Here is a 25359-nt window from a genome sequence, read left to right on the forward strand (position 1 = left end):
GACTGCGCCAACCAGCTGACCGGTCCGTGCGAAATTCAGCCGCCTGGAGTCCAAATCCAGCCGTCTGGACTTGGAGTCAAAATCCAGCCGTCTGGAGTCCAAATACAGACGTCTGGAGTCCATTGGAGGCTGAATTTCTTTAGATCAGGGCTCCGATTACATATTCATCAGCAGAGTGGCGCAGTGGAAGCGTGCTGGGCCCATAACCCAGAGGTCCGTGGATCGAAACCACGCTCTGCTACGTTTTGATTGAATTACCCCTTTTAAATCGATAAGATACAATACAATGCAATACAAATTTATTATGTCCCTCCATTACATGGGTTTTGTGGTGACCACGTCGTATACATGCGAAAACACATCTGGCTAAAACACTGCAGTAAAACTGGATAGAAGTGAAACCACAGAGTAAAATACACATCTAGACATCTTCCGTTACACTAACCAGTCGACCACACCTACTGTTGACGCGCTCCTGAGGACTCGTTCCAGTGCTGGCTGGCGCGAAACAAAAATGCTGGGCATCATGACTTGGCATGAAGATAGCGTAAAAGGTAAAACCGTAAACCATCCATGCATCTGCAACGGTCAGATATCATTTTGTCGTGGGAAACAATTTATATCAGCCGGAGGGCCATCCCATACATGCAGGGGAGGGGACACCCATACACGGAGGGGGCAGTTGGAGAAGACGCATCATCGTCCCACAGTACTGTATTCATCGCGGCTAATAGGTAGGTATAGTCGACTACAGAATGATGTTCCACAAGTGGAAGTGGTTCCACAAGTTTCTCAGAAGCTGTCAGTTGACCGGAGCGCTAAGTTGTGCCGTTTGAGTTTTATTCACGATATTCACGATCAGTTTGAGTTTTATTCACGTTTTATTATAATTATTGTGCCGTTTATCACGCAATTAAGCATGTCGATTGACTTGTGAGCATTGGGAGTGGGACAAAGCTATAATTTGTGAACTCAGCCCGTGTGATGCGGCACAGCCTACCACTGCAGGCAAATAATTGCCTGTGAAAAATGGGTCATCATTCTGCAGTCGACTATACCAATCGTTCCATCCAAACTGGTCAAAACGTCCTCCCTAGCAGAGCGTGGTTTCGATCCACGGACCTCTGGGTTATGGGCCCAGCACGCTTCCACTGCGCCACTCTGCTGACATAATAGAAAAGGAAATGCTCCTCGTGCAAAAATAGAGCGTTCAACAGACATTTTACCTGGTGTTATTGTTTTATGTGCTGTTCGCTGGAAAATTTTTACGAAAACCCGAACATAAAAGTCATCTTCCCTCCTTTTAACTCTGACCTGGAGGCTGGAAAACTACCTACATTGTGAGCAGTTTGATCGATGATGGATGAATCAATGACCTTATTCATAGGTATTAGAGATGTCAATCGGATACCAACTTTTTGGTATACCGATACCAAACCGATACCAAATTGGGATTGGTATTTCAATCCTAATGTTTTCGGTATTTTGTTGGTAGGTACCTATTGTGAATCCTCACTAATGTATAAGAGGCTGCGAATTCGGTAAAACGTTGGTATTTCCTGTATATTCCCAAGCTGGTTCGGTTTCGGTATTTTCCAATGGTTTTGGTTGGTAGTTGGTTTGGTATCGGTATTCCGATTTTCTGTAATTGACATCACTAATAGGTATAGGTATGCCCGATGCCGCGTAGTGATCGACAAGCTTTCAATAAATAAAAAAATAGACGAAAATTTTGTTACACCAGATCACAAGTGCCCCTGAAAACGGGGCCAGCGTGTGCAATCATTAGCCCCGTTTACATAGGAATTGTTGCAAGATAATAGCTCCGCTCGTTATGTCGCACAAGATGCCAGTGGTGCTTTACAATTTACAAAATTATCCCCTCTAAATATGCAAAGATCACTGCATCGAAATTATCGTAAAATAAATTGGCTAGAGCCTCGTCAAAAATGTCATGTAAACGCGACTATTAATTAGCAATGCCCCACACAGGGGCGGTCGCAGACTTGGCGTTTGGGGGGGGGCAACTTAGCGAAGGGGCCCCTGCACTGACCCGGGGGGCCCGGTGCTAGCTTAAAGGGGCCCACAGGCGTAGGATGCAAAAATCCAGCCATGGCCGGGGAAGCGGGGGGGGGGGGGGGTAAGGAGCGGCACCCGAGCGGAGGCTCATTGCCAAGCTTTGAGGGTGTACCATGTCGAAAAGGTAAGTTCATTTTGTTTTGAAGCATTGGTAATGTCTATAATTCACGCAACTGTGAATTGACTACCGCAAAAAGTAAAACCGGCTAACTTAGCCATTTTCGAAGATATCGTGCTAAAACTTTTAACAGTGGGTCATCGGTATGTGTTCAGTCACATGTGTTCCGTTTCTTATTTTTTACTTGAGCACAAATGTAAGTTTGGAAGACCATCACAGTAGCAAATGCATCGAAAGATGGATAGTAGTGGGCAAAATATCCTGAATTTGTCGTGCTGCAGCGAAAGTAGTGTGGATGAGAAAAGGTTTTTTTCCAGGTTATTGTGGGTGCAGAATACATTGTCTGCACCCACTGGAGAATTATTGTTGGTGCAACTGAACCCACTGCACCCATGGTTCCTACACTGATAGGCCCATCGATAGCGCTTCGGCGATACCTATCGCCTAGAGGCTGCAATGGGGCCCTTAGAGTACGGTGTCAGACCCCCAGAGGCCGGCGTTGGACCCAAGGGTCAGCGAAGGGCCTCAAAGGCCCCAGGTAGGGCCCCAGAGGCTGATGTGGGCCTTCAGAGGCAAGTGCGTGACGCCCAAAGGTAAGTCTTGGGCCCCCATAGAACATAATAGGGCCATCAGTGGCCGGTGTAGAGACCTCATAGGCCAGTTGGGGGCATATAGAGGCTAGTTTGGGGCACCTCAGAGGCTAGTGTGGGGCCTCAGCTGTCGGTGTGAGGCCCTTACAGACCGGTATGGGTCCTCAGGAGCCAGCATCGATCCTTTAAAAGCCAGTACTGGGCCCTCAGAGGCACATAAGGGTCAGTTTAGGTCCCAGAGACAGAAATGGGACCATCAGAGGCCGGTGTGGAACCTTTAGAGGCCCGTTTGGACCCTTAGAGGCCAGTTTAGGGCCCTCAGAGACCAGTACAGGGCCTGCAAAGGGCAGTTTGAGACCATCAGAGACCGACTTGGGCACTCAGATGCTAATGTGGGTCCTTACAGGCCAGCATGTGGCCCTCAGAGTTTAGCGTGGGGCCCTAAAAGACCGGCATGGGTCGGCGTTGGACCACAGAGGCCAGCCTCAAAGGCCAAAGATGGGCCCTCAAAGGTGATGCGGGCCCTAAGAGGCCGGCATCGGGTGTTCAGAATCCAGTGCGGGGCCCTCAGAGGCCAATGTGCGCCCTTACAGCCCAGCATGGGGCTCTCAGAGGTCAGAATGGGACCCTGAAAGACTGGCATGGGCCGGTGTTTAACCCCAGAGGCCAGCAGAGGGCCCTCAAAGGCCAAGATGGGCCCTCAGAGGCCGATGCGGGCCCTTAGAGGCCGGCATCGGGTCTTCAAAATCTAGTGCGGGGCCCATAGAGGCTAATAACTATGTGTCCTTACAAGCCAGCAAAGGGCCCTCAGAGGTCAGTGTGGGGCCCTGAAAGACCGGCATGGGCTGGCGTTGGACCCCAGAGGCCAGCGGAGGGCCCTTAAAGGCGATGCGGGCCCTTGGAGGCTGGCATTGTGTCTTCAGAATCCAGTGCGGGGGCCTCAGAGGCTAATGTGGGTCCTTACAGGCTAGCATGGGGCCCTTAGAGGTCAGTGTGGGCCCTAAAAGACCGGCATAGGCCGGCGTTGGACCCCAGAGACCAGTGGAGGGCCCTCAAAGACCAAGAGAGGCCCTCAGAGGTCTATCCGGGCTCTTAGTGGCCGACATCGGATCTTCAGAATCCAGTGCGGGGCCCCCAGAGGCAATTAAAGGCTAGTCTTGAGACATAAATGAGGCCACCAGAGCCTGTGTGAGGCCCTCAGCCGCCGGTTGGGCCCCTGAGACCGGTTTAAGGGCCCTCAAAGGCCAGTGGAGGGCCCTCAGAGGTCAACGTGGGTCCTCAGCGGTCAATGTGGGCGCTTGACCGCCACTGAAGGGCCCTCAGATGTCAGGTTAGGACCCTCAAAGACCGGTATCGGAGCTGTTAATAGCTGGCGTGGGTTTCTCGAGCCTCGTGACAATCGAATACGGGCCAGGGCCCCATACGCCCATGGGGGCCCATCGGCTGTTTGGGGGGGGCAAATGATATGATGGCCCCCCCTAATTTGTCTATGGGGGGGGCATGGCCCTGATGGCCCCCCCCCCCTGCGACCGCCACTGGCCCCACAGTCTGATACATTACAAACCAAGTGACAGCTGACGCCAAGGCCTGGATGTTTCCATAGCACGGCCACAGTGTAACAGCTTACGGATCGGCTAGCGGTGTGTGGTTTTGGCGCTGGGGGGACTGCAACGCAGTGTTAGTGTTATTCGTGAGGCAGACTGTACCGCATGGCGTAGCGGCCATGCGGGTTAGCCTACCTACGCATTTATTGAGACAAACGGAATACGTATGTGGATTGAGGAATATGTTGAAAGCTAAACAACAGATAGGTTGTACATCAATCTGATGTTCAGTTTATTGTTCACTTGCTCATCCATTTGACCTTTTCGACCATTCTTTTCATGGAGGCTTTACCAGTAGCGGCGGAACACCTTCAATTAAACGGGGGGGGGGGGGGGGGGGCACTGACGACTTTTGGTCCCATTCTTAACGTCCATAGGGCTAATGTTAAAATGCCCAAATCAAAGGGGAGCACGGTGCCCTGGTGCCCTCCCCGTTCCGCCGCCTATGGGCTTTACCTCAAACCTCTGAACCTTACAAGAGCCTAGCCTGTTCCCGGTATGAAGGTCTCAACTATCACAATAACTAGAATATACAGCACCCGAATCATGAGGCATTGAATATACCTATACCTGCAAAGTTGCAGTCATTGCAATGAGAATTCGGCCTCCTTTTCAGATTATGCTTCCACCTGTTATGCAAAACATCCAGAACCGTTTATATTTATCGGACCATTGGAGCGCAACAGTGCATCTCGGGACTCGTAACCCGAACCGGTCGTGTTTGACCAATAAACCCGTGTGCTCCGTGCACCGTGCATGCTCTCACCTTATTAGCTGCACACAGTGTACACAGTGCACACAAAGTGGCTAGTGCAGGGGTGCACACTGCCGTGTTGTTCGTTCCGGGTCGAACGCATCTGAGGCATCGGTTTCGGTTCATCAGACATCGTCTTACAGGCGTCAATGTTCGAATATGTGTTTGGTCTCATTTGGTACTTCTTCTTGCAATGTATGTGCATATTTCTCCGAAATAAGTGCTTGTTTGAGCCTTCTACTTGTAAATTAGAATAAGTATCGGTGCACGATCGACTCTATTTAGGTATGTTTCGCCAACGAACTAAGTAGCACAATCAGTCGAGGCTCATCACGGAAATGTGTTAAGCACGACTTCGGCTGTTCGTCATATACATAGATGTTTGATCGAATATTGATCATTGGACATTGAATACAGAATAATTATTATTTTTATAAGAGGAATTATCATTGTTGTATAATATACCTAATTGGACATTAAGTTCGAGTTCGAGCTTGAGCTGGGCTGAGCTAAGCTGGGCTGAGCGTGGGCTAAGTGTGAGAGAGCAGGGCAAACTGAAAGGTACCAAACATAGGCGGCGGAACGGGGGGGGACACCGTGCCCCCTTTGATTTTGGCATTTTAACATAAGCCCTATGGGCGTTGGACCAAAAGTCGGCAGTGCTCCCCCTCCCTCCTTAATTGAAGGTGTTCCGCCGCCACTGGTACCAAATGAAGAATCAGGCCAAGCCAAAACTCAATCAAATACGCTCCAATTTCTCACAATGCTCTATAGCGCTGCGCCTGGCACGGCCGCTGGGCTCGAGCTCACGCTATAGTACCGGCTATAGCGCCACCTCCGCTGTCCAGCAGGGCTGCACGGTTGTCTGAAGGTGTGATAGAGGACGCCTACAGCGGGCGGTAGGGCAGCGTCCGCAGCTCACCAGCGCGAGTCGCCAGCACACCGTGGCCACCGCGCTGCAGGCTGGGCTGATAAAACGGCCATCATTTATCAAACAGCCGCACTCCTGTTTCAATGATATACTGGCCACGAAGGAATGAAGTATGTGTCATCCTCCCGCTCTCATCAGGACCAACTTATTTCCGTGTCCGGACTGACGAGGATCCCACCCAGGCAGCCGGTAAGAACGACACCCCAATAAGGGCATACGTCGTATTCCTCCAGGGACAGGGTGACCTTTTAAATGGCTGGCATTAAATGGCATCCTCCCACCGTGACATTCCTGTTATTGCAGGAAAATTTACCTACTGGAATATCTACCTACTGTCATACTCATACTCATACTCATACTCATACTCATATATTTCGGTTACATCCAAGAAATTGGGTTTTCAGTAAACCACGTCATACATTCAGTAGTTCAAAAACTCATACCTATACATATAGGACAGATTCTATAGAGGTTAAAACACACCACACATGATAAACCAACTGACCACATTGACCTAGCGCAGCCGGATTAAACATGCCGTTTCTTAACCTTTTTACGGAACGCCGCCAAACCGGTGCAGCTTCGAACAGTCGCAGGCAACTCAGTCTACTGTCGTAAGACCAAAAGGGTCCAACCGCCGATGCGAACAACAACAACAGCGCATAACGTCTGAGAAGTAGGAACTTAAACCTAAGCTACGGCGAAATATGCCCATGGCCCAACTATTTTCTCAGCCTTCCAAACCTCTGATAGCTCACGGAAATGTGTGCTATAACGAACGTATTTAGTATAAAACGAATAATAAATTCGATGGCGCATACAACGCTTACAAACGGTTATTCTATTTCGGGAAAAGCCAGTCGGTAGGTACATTTTGCTTTACGACAGCACTTCCTCGGAAGGCTGCACAACATACCTAAACATCGCGTCGGTCCTTTATCTATGTTACGAAGTAAAACGTGCTTAATGCTAGAATAGCCAGGCCTAACCCGCGATAGTGTCCGTTCGCATTGCCAGCAAGTCAAAAGAAATCACGCAATGCCATACAAGATCACAATAGATCATGTCAAAGTGTCGTCTAAATCACACCACATGTGCCATCCGCACACATACGGTCGACGCGAGTGACATAGACGTCGCGTCGCCCGCGCCCCGGTGTCGCGGATGCGTCGGTTTCGCCGCGACAACCGGTGGTTATCCTCGACAGGTCTGCGTTCCAATGACCACCAGCTGCGACCTGCCAGCCGCCTTTGTTTGCTCTCAGTATAAATCGGCTGCGGTTTCGGAACTCAGCATCGTCCCCCGGCTCTGCGGGATGGCTGCCGTCGGCCTGCGCTCGGTGGCGGTGCTGCTGGTGGCGGTGGTTTTGGTCGCCTTAGGGGCGGCGTCTCCTCCGCCGAGGCCCGGTGGTCGAGGGCACCTGCAGGAGACCAGAGATGGGGGTCTGCGGGGAGGAGCTGAGATTGAGAGAGGAGGAGCTGAGATCCAGAGAGGAGGGCCGGAGATCGAGAGGGGAGGAGCTGAAATCGAGAGAGGAGTAGCGGAGATCGAGAGAGGAGGGGCTGAAATCGAGACGGCAGCGAGAAACGACAGGACCAACTCTGCGAGCTCCGAGTCGAGAGAACATGAAATGGACGCTCGTGGGACTCATCTTTCCTTCCCTCATCTTAACGAGGGACTGAAACTGGCTGGAGAAAATGACGATAGGAAACCGATGGAGGGACCCAAGGCAGAAGCAAATGACGCTAGGAAACCGCTGGAGGGACCCAAGGCAGAAGCAAATGACGCTAGGAAACCGATGGAGGGACCCAAGGCAGAAGCAAATGACGCTAGGAAACCGTTGGAGGGACCCAAGGCCCACGACTGGGAGGCCCGTCTGGTTGGGCGTTCGGACGACTTGCAGCCCAGAAGGCCAGCTTACGGCACCACAGCGAGGAAGCCAGCGCTCACAGGCTCTGGCCGAATTTCGAAGGACCCTGCGCGGGAGTCCACACTCGAAGGTCGAGGAGGAGCCGACATCCAGCCGCGTATCGAGCTGAAGCCTCACATCAAGCCTTTCGATCAGCGCGACTTGGCGGACGAGCCGACCTCGAGAAGCGACTACACCCTCCCCGTCGGGAAACACCAGCTCAAGTCGGACAGCTACCCGAACAACTACGCCGTCAACAAGCTCTCCACGTGGAACCTGCGCCCGCAGAGCGGCACGGCCAGCCTGACGCTGACCTGCTCCGATTTCCAGCTGGAGGGGCCGGCCTCCTCGCACGGCTGCGTCTGGGACTACCTCACCGTCAACGGGCGGCGGCGCTTCTGCGGCGCGGACGGACCGGCCGCCGTCACCGCCAGCTGGCTGCGCATCGAGTTCAAGAGCGACGCCACGGTGACGGACCGCGGCTTCAGCTGCGAGGTCGAGGTGCGCGACGGCTGCTGCGGCCGCAGCGGCGCCGGAAACCGCATCGTCGGCGGCACGGAGGTCAGCCCGGCGCACTCGTTCCCCTGGCAGGTGGGCCTGATGAACCCCAAGTACGGCACCGGGTTCGTCTTCTGCGGTGGATCGGTCGTCAACTCGCGGTTCGTCATGACGGCGGCGCACTGCACGGACGGCCTCCACCCGATCAACATCACCGTCGCTGTCGGGCTGCACGAGGTGGGCGGCACGGCCGGCGCGCGCGTCATCAAGGTCTCCGGTATCCGGCAGCACTCAGAGTACAACAGCGCGGCAGCGTTCGACCTGGACATCTCGCTGCTGGAGCTGGCGGAGGAGATCGCCTTCAGCGACAGAGTCCGGCCCGTGTGCCTGCCGCGCGGCGGCGACCTGTACGCCGGCGTGCCGGCGATCGTCTCCGGCTGGGGCACGCTGAAGTCGGGCGGCAGTCAGCCGGACGTGCTCCACAGTGTCACCGTACGCACCGTCACCAACGCCGAGTGCGCGGCCGCCTACGGAGCCTCCTCCATCACCGCGAACATGCTGTGCGCGGCCGAGTACGGGAAGGACTCGTGTCAGGGTGACTCGGGAGGGCCGCTGGTCAGTAGCGCCGGAGGCCGCGCCACGCAGATCGGGGTGGTGTCGTTCGGGAAGGGCTGCGCCGTCCCTGGCTATCCGGGGGTGTATGTTCGGGTGACGGAGCTGATGGGGTGGATCGACAAGACCGCCATGGACGGAGAGGTCTGCTGAGAGGGCTGGAGGGGCGCCTCGGCGGTCGGCCAGTGAGGACAGAGGCGCCTCAGCAGCCGACGATAGAGGACATTTCGCTGGACGGGACGCGAAGTTCTGCTGCGAGGGCCGCAGAGGCGCCTTAGCAATCGACTAGAAGCCGCACCTAGTTGACTTTGGCTGACCGAAGACGGTATTCGATGTGTTGGGTGTGCTCGCAGTCGCTAGTTTGACAGGAGTCGTGCTGTGCTTCCTGTGTGTCTCGTGTCTGTTTGTTTATGTTGATTTGCAGTCTGTTACCAAAATATATGTTCAGCAAGAGATTTGTTAGGATGTTCATTCAACATGAAAGTTAGCTGGCTAACGCAGGAAAACACGAATCGTTATATTACTCACTGGCTTTGGATTTTTTTCACTTGTTACATCCTCTTTATTCTCTATTATTATCACATCCTCTTTACATCCTCTATTTATTCGTTAGTGCGACTCATATTGATAAGAAAGTTTACCGTGGAAAACGAATAAGCGAATTATAGAAATCAGGCGACGTCCTCATGCACCTACTTGTTAGTGAATTCACATATGTATGTATGTACTTACAGCCGATACCTATTTGCTCGTCGTCGCTCAAGCAATTAACCCTAGAACGCCTAGGGGGGGGGGGGTTGTATCAACCCCTACCCCACCCCCTGAGTTTTTTTCGAAGTGCACGCTAAACGGCTTGTCGTAGCGGGCTGAAATTTTCAATACCCTCTGGGGCAACCTTTGCGCATCTTTTGCCGAAAAAAATTGATCGGGTCATGTCAGGTCACGGAGTTATGACGTCATAAGAGGTACAGCCTCCGGCCGACAGTTACCAAACGTGTGCGCCGAATCCCTAGGTTTTCTGCCGGTGATACCCACATTGTTTGATGGATCATGATGAAACTTCCCATGCATGTTGGGGCAAGCATTGGCTATCGTGTGGTGCAAGAAAATTGACCGGGTCAGGTCAGGTCACGGAGCTATGACGTCACAAGAGGAACAGCGTCCGGTACTATTTTTGAAAAGCGCCCGAACCACTATTTTGCTAATTCTTGTCACCTCAATGGGAATATGCAGCAATATTAGCTTCTATAGGGAGCAAATGGACCTCCCAAATCCAAAAATACAATCAGATTTCAAAAATTTAAATTTTGATTTTTCGAATTTCTGCCGCCGACTGTGACCTTGCTGACTTCCGGCGCTCCCAACGCGCCATTTTTAGAGCTAGGGAAACGAAATACATACCAAACGATAGAGAATTGATCAAGGAACACGATAGTGAAGGTTTCAAGTCGATATCTCCCACCGTTTTGCCGCAATCGCCGCGGAAAGTTGAAAAAGTTTGATTTTTTCGGAAAATTTGACCTTTGACCGGTCATAAGTAGGTCAAATGTTGACCTAGAACCAAAAAATATACCACCAATCGCGAGATCTCGTTGAGAGCAATCCGTTGGTTTTTTTCCGCTAAGCTCTACGACCTTCCGTTTCGAAACGCCAGGGGGGGGGGTCGTAACAACCCCCCCCCCTGGTCGTTCGTGTTATGAGAAATGGCCTGGTCGTGCGAGGGTTAATCTTCGGAATATATTGCCCACATGATTCCACGTGCTGGCATGCACCTCGTTAGCCCCGCTGATGTCAACGCTTCTAACAGCTGTCGCTCCGCAACACCCCAGGGTGTCCTGAACAAATACACCGTGATCCCACCACACAAATACACCCAGACGCTAAACCAGCAAATACCTGATCAGCCTGCAGCGAGCGGCCGTCTGAGCGTCCACCGTCCTAAATTATATTCGCCGTCAGCACGGTCGTAGGTACTGCTTTGTAACGGTGCGTCTGTTTATTTACATTCCGGTAACGTCATTTGAGGAAGTGGGCATTGTGCAATGTACGGGCCAAAGCGAAATGCGGACATTGGTGTCCCTCAGAGAGCTGTCGGCTCTTTATACGACAGAAAAACACGCTAAGATACCTAGTCTTAGTTTTCGGATTTCTTACGGTGATGTTACGAGGATCATATTTTTAAATTAGCTAAAAAAGTTACCGTATCCTCGTAGCTTTTAAAAAGCTCAAGCAAACACATGTTTATTAGGTAGGTATATGAACGAACATATTATCATAAACTGTGACCAACATGTTTTCTGCTTATTTTTACACGGGATAAGGTGATTATCACTTAACTTTAGCCTGACAAAGCTAAGAAATAACGTATTTTAAGTGCAACAGTTGTTGAAGCACGTGTCTCTATAGAAAACTTCCAATACGCCGGATATCTGTCAGAATCTTGGCCCGAGCAAGGCCCCACCCGAGATAATTTCTGTCAAATTTAAGCACAGGCAGGCTATCTCCAATGTCCAATGCACGTGTTCATTGCTTAAAGGCGCCTTAGCTCCGTTCTTTCTTAGGTTTGTCAGACTATAGGTACATAACTCAAATATAGGATTAGCTTCGCGTCGCTCGATCAGTACCGGTCAATTGAATTTGGGTTAGCAATAAATAATGTCTTCAGTGCAAGATAACGAGCGTTTTATAATTAAAACAACTAACAAGTAATACTTATTTGAAAAAATAGAGATAAGATCTATTCATATAAATAGTTCGTTTTTTAAGTTCGGCCCTCACTTTAAAGGGACTATCCCACCTTCTAAAATGTTGTTAAAACCAGTTAATTTGTGCACTGGCGGATCCAGACTTGCGTTTTGGGGGGGGCCAACTCATGCAGGAGCCAAACCTAGGGTACCCCCAAATCCTGTTTTCTCATCGGATTTAGGCCACTTATTTTTCGTCACAGCCCTGACACTATGAATTTTTTTTTTTAACTAAAAATAAAAATATATAAATGGTAGCCCACCTGACCCATGCCTTTATATTACTTTGTAAACACTTACTATTGTTTTGTCGACCAGTTAACCCGCTTCGAGTCAGTGCTTGGGTCCCTTTGCGGGCCGGGAGGTGGTAAAACGGGAGGTGGTAAAACGGGAGGTGGTCTAACTCGGCTCCTGGGCCAGGCACTGATTGAACTGTGCTTCATTATCGCTTGGGGGAGGGGGAAAACGGGCCACTTTAGGCCTCTGGGAAGGGGGCATGGCCCTAAATGCCCCCTCCCTGGATCCGCCAGTGTAAGAGACCATTGGAGCTGCAGTTGAGTACCTCAGACGTCAGGGTACGTCCTCAGATGTATAGGACTCGCATGGAGACCTCTTATGCTATAGTGGACTGAAAGGACCCAAAGGAGCCTGTCTAGGGCTCCCGGAGATAGACGTGGGCCCTCAGGAGCCCGCCAGAGCCCCCAATGAGGGATAAGTGAGGGATACCAAGTGCCTGCAATTGCATATTGCATAAGCCATAACGCCATTACAAATCAATATAATATGTACCAGTGGCAGATCCAAGGGGGGCCACATGGGTCATGACCCCCCTTGGTGCCCGGGGGCACCACAGGCTTGTCAGGGGCACCACCGGCCTAGCAGGGGCACTATCAGCCCGCCAGGGGCACCACAGGCCTAACAAGGGCACCACGGGCCTGTGAGGGGCCCCACAGGCTAGGCTTGTCAGGGGCACCCCAGGTCTGTCAGGGACACCAGAGACCTGCCAGGGGCGCCGCCGGCCTTGCAGGGGCACCATGGGCCTGTCAGGGGCACCAGAGGCCTAGCAGGTGTACCACAGGCCTTACAGGGGCACCTTGGGCCTGTCAGGGGCACCACAGTCCTGTCAGGGCCCAGGGGCACCAGCGGCCTAGCAGGGGCACCACAGGCCTGCCAGGGGCACCACCGGTCTAGCAGGGGCACCACCGGTCTCGCAGGGGCACCATGGGCCTGTCAGGGGCCCCACCGACCTCGCAGGGGCACCACCGGCCTCGCAGGCATCACGGCATCACGCAGGGACACCTTGGGCCTGTCGGGGGCATCACGGGCCTGTTGGGGGCTCTTTAGGCTTGTCAGGGGCACCACAGTCCTGTCAGGTCCCAGGGGCATCAGCAGCCTAGCAGGGGCACCCTAGGCCCGCCAGAGGCACCACAGGCCTGCCAGGGTCCAGGGGCACCACAGACCTACCAAGGGCACCACGGGTCTGTCAGGGGCACCTCAGGCTCCCGTGCCCCCCCCCCCCCCCCCGGATCCGCCAGTGATGCCACACCACGCCAAACACCGCCAACTCCCAGCTACCGCGCCATAAACACGTGCCAACAAGTCTTTTTTGAAGGTCGACTCCACTCGCGCAACTTTTGACTGACCCTCACTGCTACCATATTGCTTCCATATTATGCTGTGGAAAGCTTTACTTCACCAAGTGGCTAAAAACCTCCATCAAGCTATATTTTCTTAGCAATTTTTCTTACGTTTTGGGGGGGGGGGCCAAACAGGCCACTTTAGGCCTTTGGGGGGGGCCATGGCCCCCGTGGCCCCCCCCCCTGGATCCGCCAGTGAATTTGTGCCCGACTTTATAGATTGGATGACCAGGAACACGGTTCTGGCATTCATTTTTCATTAAACATCTTAGGCTTCCCATATTCCAAACACAAACTTTCAAATATGTGACGTCACAGCCCAAAATTAGCTCCTTCCCCAGGCCACATTACTGTCATAAAGCTGATTCTTTTTACTCTGTAGGCACCACAACAAAGTTCAGACCAAGTTTTAAGCGATTTTTCAACGAACAAACCCATCTAAATCAGAATGACTAAACGAGGTGACGTCACACTAACGGTCGCTCCATGTTGAAGATAGGGCCTTGTACAAGGCCCATTTTCAAATGAAGGGAACGAATTTCTTCAACACCAAGAGGCCGCGGGGGTTGCAACCTAGATAGATAGTGGTTTCTGAACCTCACCGCAAACTTGGCTATCTCAACTCAAACCCCATGTTAAAGGTGGGATAGTCCCTTTAAACATCTTTTTGAACACAGCACGAGAATGGGGTTGGGAACTCGATTTTTTAAGAATGCATGAAAATGATCAAACTATTTTCACAGAATTTATGGTGCATACCATTGCCTCATAAAATCAATAAGCTGAGAGAAATGGGGGAAGAAAGATAGGAAACTTGTTTTGAAAAGTTCTTGAAAAAGATGCTCTTGATGCTGTTACGTCACATGTCACCTTCTGCGGTTGACAAATAATGGCGCATCTGGCGCACCACAGATTACATGTTATATCAATGGGTGAAAGATGTTGTTTGCTTCACTCTGCCATTCGCGCTGTTTTTAACTTTAAATTATGCTAAAACATTTACGGATGAAATGTTCAGTGTCAAAAATTGATGTGTCTGCCGTGTACTATATTCCCACTTAACATGAGCGCGTGATAAACATTTTATGTACCTCGAATTTTCAAATGATAAAGATGATGAATCGGAGGATGCTGAAAAGCAAAAGCTCATTCCAATATTTGGACTACTTTACGATTAAAATGTTTACATTCCTGTCATCTTATTGATCATTTATTTGTTCTTTTTTATGAAAATAACTTAAGGCGTTGAGAATCGAGGTAATTTCTATCTACCGTGCCTTAACTTACCAGCAACAGCAATCTATCTACGCCCTACGGTGACAAGGGAGACTGTGAAAGAAGCGTAAGATGGATTCTAAACAATTCTTTTGTGATATACTGAAGGGCAAAGTGCAGAGAAGAGCGTACAAGTCCTGTTTTGTGCCAGGCTGTTGCAGTAGCACTTATGAAACTCCGAAAACGATCTTCGTTCATGTCCCAAACAACATTACCCTGAGGAGATGATCGTCTGCAATAGCAGGAAGAGCTGATGCAAGTACTTTGAAATCCACTATCAAGTCGGTGCTATTGTTGTAATGATCACTGTGAGGTGAGATATTTTGTGCAAGGGCTGAGTGTAATGCCCAGGAAATGACCTCCATTCGCCCCCTGACCGGTCAGGGTTATAAAATTTGAGTGGATGGCGGTCCGTTTGGGGTTCAGATGTCAATTGTATTTTGTTCCTGTCAAACAATACATGTTATGCTGGCAGCGAATGTGTGTAACGTCGTTTTTCGAAACAGAAGTTAGAACTGTAACGGCAGAGTGCTTGCTGGTCTCATCGTAAGTATTGTAAGTGTTGTAAGCAAAAGCATTGTCAATATTGTAAGTATTGTGAGCATTGATGTATGGTAGACATCACCTCACATGATCTCGGCTCAGATAACCCTCTCCGGTGTCCCTGTCAGTAAATGGCACCTGGATCATTACAGATAAGATAATTTGTCATAATTCTTAAAGAATTGGGTGGTTTTGACTCGTTTACTCGAGGTACAGGTCGCATTTCAATACTTTTCCATAGGCTTGCAATGTAAAGGTCACGACTCTGACCTAACCTCAGGTCACAGATCAAAAATTCTGAGATATACAAACGACACATGCTGCAGGTACTGTTTTGAAGACTTGATGAGAGGAAATAGTAATTCGTATTCGTTTCGGGCTACACTGAGGTAAAAAATTGTTACAATTTTTACAATTTTTTACCTCAGTGTAGCCCGAAACGAATACGAATTACTATCATTTACCTGAGGAAGATTAAAAATGACACTTCGTCAATACCTGAGAGGAAATAACTTCGTGAAAAACTCAAGCTCTGACGTGTTTGCAAACTTTTCTGAGGTGGGTTCAACAAACCCGCTCTGGTTACCTGACCTGACCTGACCCGGCATTTTTTTTTTTTTGCTGAGATGTGCGCAATGAGCATTTAGGAAAAGTCACCAAATATGAGCTGAATGTCTCGCGGCGTTTGGCAATTGTACAAGAAAATCCTGAAAGGTCTCCCCGTCCGAAATAGGGTTAATGTGTATATGAAGAGTTGCAGATGCCAAACATACCCAGATCTAAGACTGCAGTTCCCAGCGCCGCTGCAACGTTTTCAAAACAAACATACATAGGACATACAAACATGTTTATTTGCATCTGCTTTGGATAATAGCAAGTAGCAACTCATGGCGCCATCACCCGCGATTACTGTTAGGATTTGAGATATATCTTTATTTAGGCCATTAGTTTGGCTGTAATGTTTATTAATATTAGTTGGGCGGAGTTTGGTAGTTTTTTATTTAACTTGTGGTATGTTGTGCTGATTGCGGGTTGTTCAAACCTTTCAAATGTAAGGACCTTATTGAACTCAACCCTACCCCTACACTACCCTACATACCTACGACTGGACGCTTTCCAAGCCCACAAGCATCACGACGCCGAGATGGAATGTAGCCGAGAAATCACCCTCGCCATCTGCTCTAGAGCTAATCGTGTGGGGCGGCGTGTGGGGCGCCGCTTATCCTATGGGGGTGCACTTCTAGTGGATGGGGGACGGGGGTGCACCTGCACCCCTTTCATATGGAAAGTTACTTCCCTGATTACAGCTCCCCGTATTGCACCTAATCAGGGAACGGCCAGCAAACGAAGGAACTATTTCTGGATGACAGGCGAATAACCGCTCACGCAAGGAGCGGAGCTCCGCCCCGTCCAAAGTGGCCAACAAAGCAGAGACAGAAGCAGCATCACATCTTCCATCAAAGAACTGGTTTCTGGCTTGGAAGATGAGCTCCATCTTTGCATCCGAGTCGGTGCTGTCAGGAATCAGCTGGTCTAATGGAGTGAGAGTAGTGAGACGACTAGCTATTGTATCAGAGCTGCCTGGTCTTCGTAGCATTTGCACCGATTCTTCTCGATCGGACTCTGAATTCTGTCCCTCCTGCGTATTACTTGAGGCATTGCTATGTAGCTAAGTCTTTGGCAGAGTTTCATTATCCATGCTTTGCAAACAGTGCCATAACAACACAGTTAATTAATCACCAAGCTTCTTTGCAAGTTCCAATACAGTTAAATCGCACGCGATTTGAGTGCAAAAATCAAGAAAAGTGCCAACTTGTTTCCGTAAAATATTTTGAATATTGACCTAAAAAAATGAGTAATTTCCAGATAAAATAACAGCGAAATCAGTTTTCGCTTGCCAATAAAACTCACAGATATTGAAGCTCCATTATTAAAGGAACATTTTAGTATATGCCATTCTTGATAAAACTTCTTAGCCACGCAATACCAGCGCAAAATAAAGAGACACTGAAAACACGACCAATCACTCCGATTTACCATAGGAAAATACATAGAAAATGTATGTCTCAACTGCGCCAAATATACAGACAGTTATATACCTACATGTGACGTCATGATTAGCCGGACCAATCAGAAGCAAGTTGTTTTCAGCCACAAATAATTAATTTCTGAACTAACTAGGCATTTTTATAACAAAGTGATTTTAAATTAAATCATTAAAAATTCTGAGCTTTTTTATTTTACCAAAACATACAGAGCATGCAGATAGGTCCCAACCCTATTGCTAGCTGAATTAGGTACTGAGAAAACTGGTTAGCGCATATTGTATTGAGGATATGCATATTGCATAATGCTTTTTAAAATAAGTTTTGAACTCCGATGATCTACCGTACCGTTATATAAAACGCCGTGTGATGTATTAATTATCAATTATAATTCCTGACAAGTCGTCTATATTTGTGGAGTTGTAAATGTTGGCAAATACAAGCTGAGAGTCTGGGAACATAAGAGCCAGGTAGAAATAATTTTGGTAAAAGTTGATCGTCTGTGAAATAAACGTGCGCCAACCAGTTTTCTCAGTAATTCAGCTAGTAATTCTCGTGTTGTGTTCAAAGAGCGTTTTCAGCAAGGGTCGAGTTTAGAAAAAATGCACTTAAATTTCAATTCTTCAGTAAGGATACATAATATTGAATTCGTGAACCAATGAAACGGGTTTTAAGGCAAAACAAATTGTTAAACCTCTGATGAATGTTTAAGGTTACACGAACGGGGCAGATGTTATACGGGTCAATTAAAACACCGTTTTCAGAGTGGGATGATTTTTTTATCTGGGGATATTCGACATTTGCACCCAAATTTTTTAGTTGATGGCAGTGCGAGGTCGGGTGTATAGTAGTAACGCTCCGAACGTTTTACCTTATTATACATTTAATGCTCAAATTTCATTGCAAAGGTCTTGAGGAACGCTTACTTACACAAACACCGTCCAGAATTCTGCTTCTGTGCGGAATGATATCACACAATGCGACGCTGATGACACACTCCAGACCACCCGCTCCAATGTAAGCAGAGGCGCGCTGTTTTGTCAGCATGACGTCGCTGAATTCCGTCCGGCCGCTCCCTGCGGGCACTGTGACATTTTATAGCGCCTGGTGGGAACTTTCCAGCACTGCAGCCGAGCAGGACATGAGCCGAGAAATCGTCAGTGTGGGTCGGTACTTAACATGGATATCCATTATCCAATATCGGCCACTGGGGAAAGGGGGAGGGGAGGCGATATATAAAGCTGTCCGAGAAAGCATTTTCTTCATCTAATTTGAAACTCACGTCTAGTGCAAGAGCCTCCGAGGCACGACGAATACCTTTAATTTTCACCACCGCTGGAGGATGCATCGCTCCAGGGGTTCCCCAATGTGGCATGTTTGACGAGTTATCGCCGTCCCATCCGTCCGCCTCTCTCTGCTTCCAGGGGCGCACTCGGTGCCAGTCACGTGGTCGGAAGGCGGTGTCAGCTGCAGGGGTCACGTGCTCGGACAGTGGCTCGGGTCAAATAAAGGGGACAGGGTGTTGATTGCAGCGGCGTTCACTATCAAGAGATGACAGAACTACTTGCCGCAGTCAGCGGTTCCGAGAACGGAATGCACTGTGTGTGCAATATACGGCAGCAAGCACAATGCAGAGAAGCGTTGCAGTTCTGCAAATCGCCCTCCCCCGAACCCCGTGAAATGCGGGCCCCTCTGCTGCAGTCGAACCCTCACAGACTGAGCGACCTCCAGTCCCGGATCGTATGATGTCGTTGGAGTCCAGGGATTGCTGTCGAGTGTCGACTGTCGAGCATCGGGGGCAGGCAGTGCAATCTTTGGAGTGCGCTAAGGAATGCTTATGGCAGAAGAGAAAGCATTACAGACCTGGGTTGTTTTGTGTCGTTTTACAGTGGTACTATCCTGGCCCCTGGCCTGGGCCACGTAGCGAATACGGAATAACACAATGCTACGGTAGATTTCGAAAGGTCGTCGAAATCTTGAAGAAGGTAGTTCGGTCATTGTTTAGATAAGGTCAAAGTTCAAGCCACCAAATATCATTAAAGGTCAATCTTACCAGGCAACGTGGCATCATATTTGACTATACATAGGTCAGCGCTTTGGTCCACAGTAAGCGAACACCTTAAAATAAACGTTTTCATCGACTTGCTTCTTCGCGAAGTTCGCAATAACACTCCAGGCAAGGCTCGTTCGATTATGGTTTTACCACGGCACCGGCATTCTTTCGTCGAAGCACGCTGTAAACACAAAAAAAACTTAAATTTAACAATACGCCTCTGTACACCGAGGTTAGGTTTACATATGATTATCATTAGACCTTACCTTAAAAACAACTATAAAACTTAAAATAATCAAGGTTAAAACTGACAAGGAGACGCGATTGCGCTAGGCATCGTCGTTTTAGAGATATTCGTGAAAGCCCGATGGGGCGACAAAACGCCCTTCCCCGTTCTGGCGTCAGCTGGAGAGGGAGGCCCGACGGCCGACGTCGGAGCAGGAGTGGGGACAAAGAAAATCAATCGACTCCGCCGCCCTGCCGAGGAAACACACATGTGCCTTTCTTAATTCCTAATCCCTACCAGCTATGCAGAGCATACATATATCATAAAAATAAAATTAGCGTGCATGCCTGCGTATTGGCTTGCACTACGGATTATGTAAAGATTACATCCCACCCCAGTTTCCCGGCGCCGCTGGACAGGCGTTACATAATGTCCATTCGCCTTACGTAACGTTTATGATTTAGACCCAGGCAATCCAATCGCATTTCCTCAGTTCACACCTCCGCGTGCATGATTCCGCCCCTCATCGCCATGGACCGTTCAGGCGGCTATAATCCGAAACACAGCTGAACGCTTCACAAACATAGTGAGTTTCCTTTTTGGACGTATCTGATTGAACTCGGCGTTGTGAACCATTTGATCGAGGCCATGACGGCCATGACCCTGAGACCTGGCTCTGGCAGTCGGTGGGCAGCTCTATTGGGAGCCAAGCTCCCCCCTCTGTTGTCGGGCCCGCTCGGGGGGGGGGGGGTGTCGCTGGGGTCGACGCTAGCCTTGGTAACGTGACGTCACGGCAGTTATGGCGCGCGCAGCTGGCGTGGACGGCCGACGGCGCAGGCTCCGAGAGCTCTCAGAGGCCGGCCGGCTGCGTTCGAGGGAGGGACGCCGTGTGGACAGCGACGGGAGGCGACGCGGCGTGGTGTGGAGAGGTGAAACGTGCTACAGGCGGTGTGGAACGGAACAGTGCGGTGCTGAACTGAGTGACGCGAGGCTGTGAATAAGACGCTGGGACATTACGCTGGAGGCCGCCAGTTACGTCAGAGTTACGGTGTAGGACACTGACACTCGACAGCTGGCATCTGCTCCGAGTTGGAAGACGGCCAGCTCTGTCGTTAGTGATATGTCGCAGTGAGACGAGAGAGGTGAAGGACGCTGTTACGCATTCCGTGAGGATAGAACCCAACGTTATCGCACCGGCAGTGGTTTTCAGTGAAAGTTATCAGATCTGCAACTTCTAAAGAAAGCTCCCAAAACAGGAGCTACAAACATAAAAGCATCGGATCCTCCGTCTGATGGAAGCTGATCCAGTTCCCTGAAGTTTCCTCCCTTCAAGATGCCACAACAAGGCGAGGACGTCTCTCTAGTCGAGTTCGCCGGATCTGGCTCCCTCGCCGTCCCCATCACCTCTCGGCGCAGCTCACATGGCGACATCCCGGTCATCAAAACTCCCAGCGACGAGTCTGTCGCCAGGGCGCCCAGCGAGCCGCACCTGTTGCCGAACGGCCACCGCTCGAGGACCGCCAGCGACGCCTCGCACCCCAGGACGCCACGCAAGGCGTCTGTAGCGTCGTCGTTCGACGAGAGAGGCTCGCGCGCCTCCGGGCTGTCGCATGAGCTCCACATCCCCCGGATCGCCGTCGCGTCTGCAGACCCCGTCGACGAGGAACGTCTCTCTGTGTCGCAGCCGAAGAGTAAGCTGGACGATGATGATGACGAAATTCAGGTGCAGGACTCCTACTACAGCTGGGTGGTGGCCGCCGGCGCCGCGCTGCAGTTCGTTCTGGTCGGCGGCATCCACAAGTCCTTCGGCCTCGTGCTGGCCGCGCTGGTGCACGAGTACGGCTTCAGCTCGGCGGAGGTGGCCGTCATCCCGGCCCTCTACTTCTCCTTCAACTTCCTGGCGTCCCCGCTGTGCGGGGCGCTGTGCAGACGCATGAGCGAGCGCACAGTGTGCATCATGGGCGGTGTGGGCTCGCTCCTCGGTCTGGCGCTCAGCGGCCTCACCGGCAACATCTACATGCTGTACGTCACCAACGGCATGATGTTCGGCGTCGGACAGTGCTTCGCCAACATCCCCGGCACGCTGATGGTGAGCAAATACTTTGTGAAGCGCCGCGGCCTGGCCAACTCGATCACGGCCGCGTCTGCCGCGATCGGCGGCGTGTTCTTCCCGCTGATGGTGCAGGGGATGCTGGAGGAGTACGGCATCCCCGGCACCTACCTGATGCTCGGCGGCATCCACATGCACACCATCATCTCGGCGATGCTGTACAGGCCGATGGAAACACAGCGGGAGATCATGCGCATGGAGAGACGGCGGCAGCTGAGACGGTGTCGCAAGGTCAGCACCGCGGCCGGTGACGACAAGGAGCTGGAGAAGTTGGAGACCGCGCCGGCTGCTGCCAAACTGCTGGAGGTACAGCATGCTGAAAGGCGCCACTCGGAGGCCCACTCGGAGATGGAGGACGGCCTACTGCACCCTCCCCTGCGGCACCGGCACCCCGACGCCTCCCTCGCCACATCCACTTCGATGCTGAGTCAGCTGAACCTGGCCGTGGAGGCCCCCGAGGCGCCCAAGTCCTCAGGCTGTATGCAGCAGGTGCTGCGGTCCCTGGACCTCCATCTGCTTACCGATCCGCTGTACATCGCCTGTGTGACGAGCGTGTTTCTCTTCATGACCGGCCTTCCGCACGTGTGTTTGCTAATTCCGCGCTTCGGCCAGGAGATCGATGTCAGTCAAGCTGACATAGCTCGAATGATCGCCATGATCGCTCCGATCGACATCGTCAGCCGTCTCTCGCTGGGCTTCCTGCTGGACCGCAACCTGTTCCACAAGCGCTACGGCCTGTTCATCACGTGCCTGGTGGGAGGCACGGGCGTGCTGGCGCTCGTGTTCGTGCGCTCGTACATCGAGCTGTTTGTCGCGTGCTCCATCGTGTACGCCGCCATTGGTTTCTACTTTGTGGTGACGCCCGTCATGTACGCCGAGTACTACGGCGTCGAGCGTCTCTCGTCGACGCTGACCATGTCGAACCTGTTCGCGGGCGTGGCCAACCTGACGGCGCAGCCGCTGGGCGGCCTGCTGCGAGACGCGGCCGGCACGTTTCGCACCGTGTTCGCCGTGCTGTCGGGCTGCATGCTGGCCGGTGGCGCGCTGGTGCTGCTCCATCCCTGCATCGCCCGACGCTCCGCGGGGCGCCGTAATAAACAGGCTGAGACGGACGCCGCCTGATCGGCCGCCGGCGAGAAAGTCACGGAGCGCACCTAACGACTCGACTCCAACTTCCGAGCCGAGCCGAGCCAGCGGCCACGGCGGATTATGAAGACGGACGCGAGGAGCTGCAACTCGGCGAACCATGTCTTCATAAGCGCTATGTAATCATGATGCAGGTACGGGCGTAGGGCTGTTCGCACCAGGAAAAGTCATCAGGGAGAATCTAAATATTCAAGTCATGCCGACACATCATAAGCGCCCGTGTTCCGTTTGTTAGGCCCTCGCTGTTTTGTATTCGCGATCTGACTGGCCTGTCCACGTGGTTTCACCATGAACCCGCGAGCTCACCATAAGTCGACGACCCGCCGGGCGTTGGAGCCGGTTTTTATCGCCCGTTCGCTCGGCAGGCGCCCAATGCCCATGGCCCCGGGTTCGGTGACGTAACGCGCACCCAGCGGAGCCGGGTTGGGTCCAGCTGGAGTCCGCTATCTCAGCTGGAAACGGGCGCCCAGTCTCCGGGCGCCCGGGTCACTCACCACCGGGACGGAACGGCGCGCCGATTTTCGCCGACGAGTGGTTGTCGGCCACCAGCCGCCCATAACCCGGTGGTCTCCGCCAGCTGACGGCGGCCGGCGCAGTCGAGGTGTCAGGGGATGGCGGGGGAAGGGGGGGGAGGAGGAGAGGGAGGCCTGTGGGCCGTACGGGACCGTGTTTTGCATGTGTTTTGTGAGATTCCTCGCCTACACTTTTAACACGGTTCCAGGCGGGCACTTGTAATGAACGAGTGTTTCGGTGTAACCGACCTGACTGTGGGTGGTAGGAAAACGTGAATGTGTTCAACTGTGACAGCGATTAACTAGGAGCTGCTGGCGAAAGTCGCTATGGACAGCGACCGGCATGGCAACAGCCAATATCTCAGTCAGTCGGATGGCTGGCGATGGTTGATATTTGATATGATACGTGAGTCGCAGTAGATCTTTGTACTTGTTTTATATTCGAGAAGTATCGTGAACAATACATGATGACTCGTTTTCCACAAATACCCACCGTTTGTCGAGCACGGACGACCTATTCGCGACATGATCACGTTGCCGTAATCCGTTCCAAAGAAAAGGATCATGTTTAACTGTAGGATCTGTGTCACCAACACATTTTTGTAGATCAAGCGTCACATCCTTTGTAGTGACCAAGGTCCGAGTTGCAATCGTAGCACGTCAGTCTTTTTCTGTCATTCGTTGACACGTGTCCACGACGAACACCTGCAGCTAACAGCGGGTGAAAAAGTCTGACAGGTGTAATGCCGGCCGTCCCGGGTGCACATACCGGGTGTTTTGTACTCACTCGGCCTGATTACACGACTTAATGGGGTCAAAAAGACAGTGAATACTCGAGGGAGCAAAACGAACAGGCATAGAATAGTAGGGGAGACCCGGGAGGTATGGGCCGGTTTTGTGAAAAGGCAATTTTCTTCTAGTGGGCAGTGGCTACACCCGGTTTTTCACTCTGTGCACGTGAAATTGCCTTTCGCCTGCAAAGTGTGCCTGATATTAGGCATCTGGGATCAACTATTTTGTCTCGAGATAACTTGTAATAAATCATGCACTTTTTCGATCCATCAAAATACACCGGGAGGTATGGGCCATGGCCCGGGAGGCATGGGCCGGTGCCATGTTTCATATCCTTTTCTCGACAATGAGAACAATACTCGTAGCTGGTATCTACCTTGATCTCTCTTAGAGCCCAGGAACCGCATAAGCGGCGAACAGCTTACTTCATGGAGGTCACTTGGGCACATATGTATTTTGGTAAACTCAATCATGCAACATGAAATAAAATATATAATATTTTTCTGTTCGAATGAGATTTGAAGCTAAATTTTCAACCTTGCGTGACAAAAATAAAACTTATTGAAGATGACACTCAATGAAAGCATCTTTTTATTGATTTAGGATCAACAGGGGTGGGTGGCCCGAACCTCCCGGTTAGGACGCCAGAATTTGCGCAGCATCTCAGCTCATAATCTTGCAAGAAAGCTTCAAATTGTCTATCCAGCCTTAATTGGCATGCTTTAAACTTAATGTAAGCATTGGTCTGACATCATAAAACGAGCCTGGTTCAAATTTATCATGAATTTTCTGTATGTACAGTATTTTACTCGAAGAGGGCAAAAACGCTTTATCACCGTTCATTGCCAAAGAAGACTGAGAAAGATTTTGAAAATCACGTGGATTGTATAACGGAATGGCTGCTACCAGTTTACGCGGTCAAATGTGAAAAAAACACGCAACACTTCTTCAAAACTGCGATGGCCCATACCTCCAGGGGGCCCATACCTCCCGGGTCTCCCCTATTATGTGTACAGAATAGTATTAGTGTTATAGAATAGCATAACACAGTCAGTCAACTAGTCAGATATCGCTTCATACCGAGATATGATAGTGACTTTAATCAGAAATGGTTTCCTTTATCCATCATTAGCTGACAATTGCACCAGAAGGCCTTCCGTTCAACATGTGAATTACGCGCT

At 50.9% G+C, this 25359-nt stretch overlaps 2 protein-coding genes and 2 non-coding genes across 5 annotated transcripts; 3 read left to right on the plus strand and 1 right to left on the minus strand.

Annotated features, from left to right (window-relative positions):
- Window positions 1-169: 169 nt before the first annotated feature.
- Window positions 170-241, plus strand: Trnam-cau. The gene has a single exon. It is a non-coding gene; the product is annotated as a tRNA-Met (tRNA).
- Window positions 242-1094: 853 nt separating this feature from the next.
- On the minus strand, window positions 1095-1166 carry Trnam-cau. Its single transcript has one exon. It is a non-coding gene; the product is annotated as a tRNA-Met (tRNA).
- Window positions 1167-7383: 6217 nt separating this feature from the next.
- Window positions 7384-9544, plus strand: LOC122365299 (venom serine protease 34-like). Of its 2 annotated transcripts, XM_043336413.1 has the most exons (2): window positions 7384-7805; window positions 7890-9544. In XM_043336413.1, the coding sequence occupies exons 1-2, from the start codon at window positions 7392-7394 to the stop codon at window positions 9246-9248; spliced, it is 1773 nt and encodes a 590-aa protein (XP_043192348.1). In that variant the 5' UTR covers window positions 7384-7391; the 3' UTR covers window positions 9249-9544. The 2 variants fall into 2 exon arrangements, with proteins under 2 accessions (XP_043192348.1, XP_043192347.1); XM_043336412.1 differs by having other exon boundaries at window positions 7384-9544.
- Window positions 9545-20951: 11407 nt separating this feature from the next.
- On the plus strand, window positions 20952-22850 carry LOC122365296 (monocarboxylate transporter 9-like). Its single transcript, XM_043336406.1, has one exon. The coding sequence runs from the start codon at window positions 20952-20954 to the stop codon at window positions 22848-22850; it is 1899 nt and encodes a 632-aa protein (XP_043192341.1).
- Window positions 22851-25359: the final 2509 nt, after the last annotated feature.

The sequence above is a fragment of the Amphibalanus amphitrite genome, unplaced genomic scaffold (genome assembly GCF_019059575.1).
Source record: "Amphibalanus amphitrite isolate SeventyFive unplaced genomic scaffold, NRLGWU_Aamphi_draft 000729F_arrow, whole genome shotgun sequence".
In the NCBI taxonomy this organism is placed as follows: domain Eukaryota; kingdom Metazoa; phylum Arthropoda; class Thecostraca; order Balanomorpha; family Balanidae; genus Amphibalanus; species Amphibalanus amphitrite.

Excerpts from the sequence above, each read along its gene's own strand:
- LOC122365299 (XM_043336412.1), top strand. The coding sequence starts at position 7,392 with ATGGCTGCCGTCGGCCTGCGCTCGGTGGCGGTGCTGCTGGTGGCGGTG.
- LOC122365296 (XM_043336406.1), top strand. The coding sequence starts at position 20,952 with ATGCCACAACAAGGCGAGGACGTCTCTCTAGTCGAGTTCGCCGGATCT.